Source organism: Sceloporus undulatus, unplaced genomic scaffold, assembly GCF_019175285.1.
Source record: "Sceloporus undulatus isolate JIND9_A2432 ecotype Alabama unplaced genomic scaffold, SceUnd_v1.1 scaffold_10748, whole genome shotgun sequence".
Lineage (NCBI taxonomy): Eukaryota > Metazoa > Chordata > Lepidosauria > Squamata > Phrynosomatidae > Sceloporus > Sceloporus undulatus.
In genome coordinates, this window is record NW_024813666.1 from 1 (window position 1) to 2,458 (window position 2,458).

A 2,458-nucleotide genomic window follows, 5' to 3' on the forward strand; every position below is an offset into this window, starting at 1 on the left:
GCCATGCACTTGGTGAAGGTACGAGGCGCTGTAGACAGGCCGAAGGGGAGGACGTTGTATCTGTAGACATCCGTCCCGACGGCGAAGGCCAAGAATCTGCGGTGGGACTCCCGAATGCTGACATGGAAGTAGGCGTCCTTTAGGTCGATGGTTGCAAACCACAGGTCTTGCTGCAAAAGAGGTAAAATAGAGGCTAGCGTTACCATCCGGAAACGACGATAAGACAGATAAGTGTTCAATTGTCTAAGGTCCAATATGGGTCTGACACCTCCATCAGGCTTAGGAACAGTAAAATAACGGGAAAAAAAAGCATCTCGGTATGTCGACAGGATCGACGGGAGAGATGGCGCCTTTTACTAGCAGAGTGCGTACTTCGTCGAGAAGGGTGTCTGAGGGGGATGTGGACAGGATAGCTCCAGTTGGTGGGAGCTCTATGAATTCAAGGGCATAACCCCTACAGACGATGGTGAGGGCCCAAGAATTGGTGGTGATGGAGGCCCAAGTAGTGGTAAAGGGCCTCAGCCTGTCAAGGAAGGACGGGACAGGGGGAGCGACGGAGTACGCTTCGTCTCTTCAAGACCTTTTCTTATTTTGGTCTGCATCTTGCCTCCTATAATTCTTCTTGTATTTAGGCCCCGACCGGCGGCCCGAGGAGGAAGACGACTGAGAGGGGAATCGCTGCCTGGACTGGTCCTGGCGTTGGAATGGCCGGTCTTGCTGATAGGGCCTCTGGCCCTGGCCATACCACTGGCGGACCGCAGTGAAGCGCTTACGAGCAGACGACTGGGGGGAGGAGGACATACCGTGCTTTTTTGCAGCGGTTCTCATTCTATATTTAAAGTTGAGTTTCTCATCGGTCTCGCGATGGAAGAGGCCTTCTTCGTCGAACGGCATGTCCTCGATGGTCGTACGGGCGTTCTGGTTCAGGTCCGACGACCTTAGCCAAGCATGTCTACGGAGTGCTATGGCGGCCGCCATCGATTTTGCGGAGCAGTCGGTAGCATGTCTGGCCGAAGTAATGATCCAACTTCCGATTGAATGGGCCTCATCGCGAACCTCAGCGAGGATTGCCTGAGAGTCATCTGGTAGATCTGGTACCAGGGGGGAGATCTTCTCCATTAGCCATTGGATATAGGCCCCCATGCATGCGTTGTAGTTCGCGACTCGCATGCCCAGAGCTGACGAGAAGTAGGCCTTTTTGGCTAGCGCATCAATCTTTTTTGCCTCTCTGTCTGAAGGCATGAGGGAGGCCTTCGGAGTCGATGCACGCTGGGACCCCTCTACAATGGCTGAATTTTGTTTAGGATGTCCGAAGAGCCACGACGGAGTGGTTGGAGAAATCCTGTAAAGAGACTCAACCTTCCTGTTGTTGGATGACGTCGATGAGGGAGCTTCCCAGGAACGCCTGGCCAACTTTTCCAGCGAAGGAAGGAGAGGAATCGCCGGTGGGGTTGGTAGTTTGCCGTGGACACGCCTCTCAATTGGATCAGATGCCTCATCTTCCACCTGGGAGGTCTTAATGTCAAGAGCATTAGACATCTTTATGACGTGCTCTGCGAAGGTCCGGACGTCATCTGATGGTGAAACTGCCCCGGGCTGGGCGAAGTCCTGAGAGATGGATTGATAGTCGTCATCTCTGGAGGATAGTGAGTCGCCTCTGGGCCGATAACGGGCTCGGGATGATGTTTCATCGTCTGATTCGAGTTCTACAACTTCCAGATTGGAAGAGGGCTCCACCCGGCGAGGTGAGAAAGTTGATGCCCTGGAGGGTCTGGAAACAGCCCTTGGTTTGGGTCTCCGGTCTCGGGGCTGAAAAAGAGAGTCCTCATCACCTCGGGGGACCAGCCTGTAATATCTGTCTGTCTCTGTATCATAGTAGTACTCCGGCTCCCTGTCTCGAGATGGCGATGGAGAAGCCACGCGACGAGTACGGGTCGGCATAGGAGTGAGTGAACGACGGTCATCCCTAGAACTGATAGGAGACGCCGGATCTGGGAATGTGGCCCGGGGCCTCAGTGGCGATTCAAAGCGATGGTCGGAGCGGCGGTCATCAGATTGGAGAGGCTTAGAAAGCAAATTTCTAGAAGCCCGTGATGCCAATCGAGGGTCCGATGGTCGATCCTCGGCGCCCGGTGATCTCCGGTTGGTGTCTTCGCGCTCCTGACCGGGATCTGAGCGACTATGTGGCACCTCTGTGCGGGGGGTCGCAAGAGGGTCCCGCTCATCCTGGTGACGCCGCTTTGCAGAATGATCTCTCTCGAAAGAGGAGGTGCGGGGTCTTTTGGATGTAGAAGAGGTGCCCTTCTTAGTCGGTGACTTGGCCGAGCCAGAGGGTGTCAAGGCCTTGGTAGCCGAAGAGCCCGGAGGTGGAGGAAGTGGGTGCCTTCGGGACAGAGGAGCTCGAGGCAGAACCCTTATGGGAGCTCGAGTCCTTAGCGGTATCGCGGCCCTCCTTGGG

General features: G+C 55.3%; 1 protein-coding gene across 1 annotated transcript; it reads right to left on the reverse strand.

Moving 5' to 3' along the window:
• Positions 1 to 9: 9 nt before the first annotated feature.
• On the reverse strand, positions 10 to 2,383 carry LOC121918419 (the record flags this gene model as incomplete). Its single annotated transcript, XM_042444473.1, has 2 exons — positions 10 to 170; positions 804 to 2,383. Coding segments are annotated over 2 exons (1,741 nt in total), but the record flags the coding sequence as incomplete, so codon positions are not given.
• Positions 2,384 to 2,458: the final 75 nt, after the last annotated feature.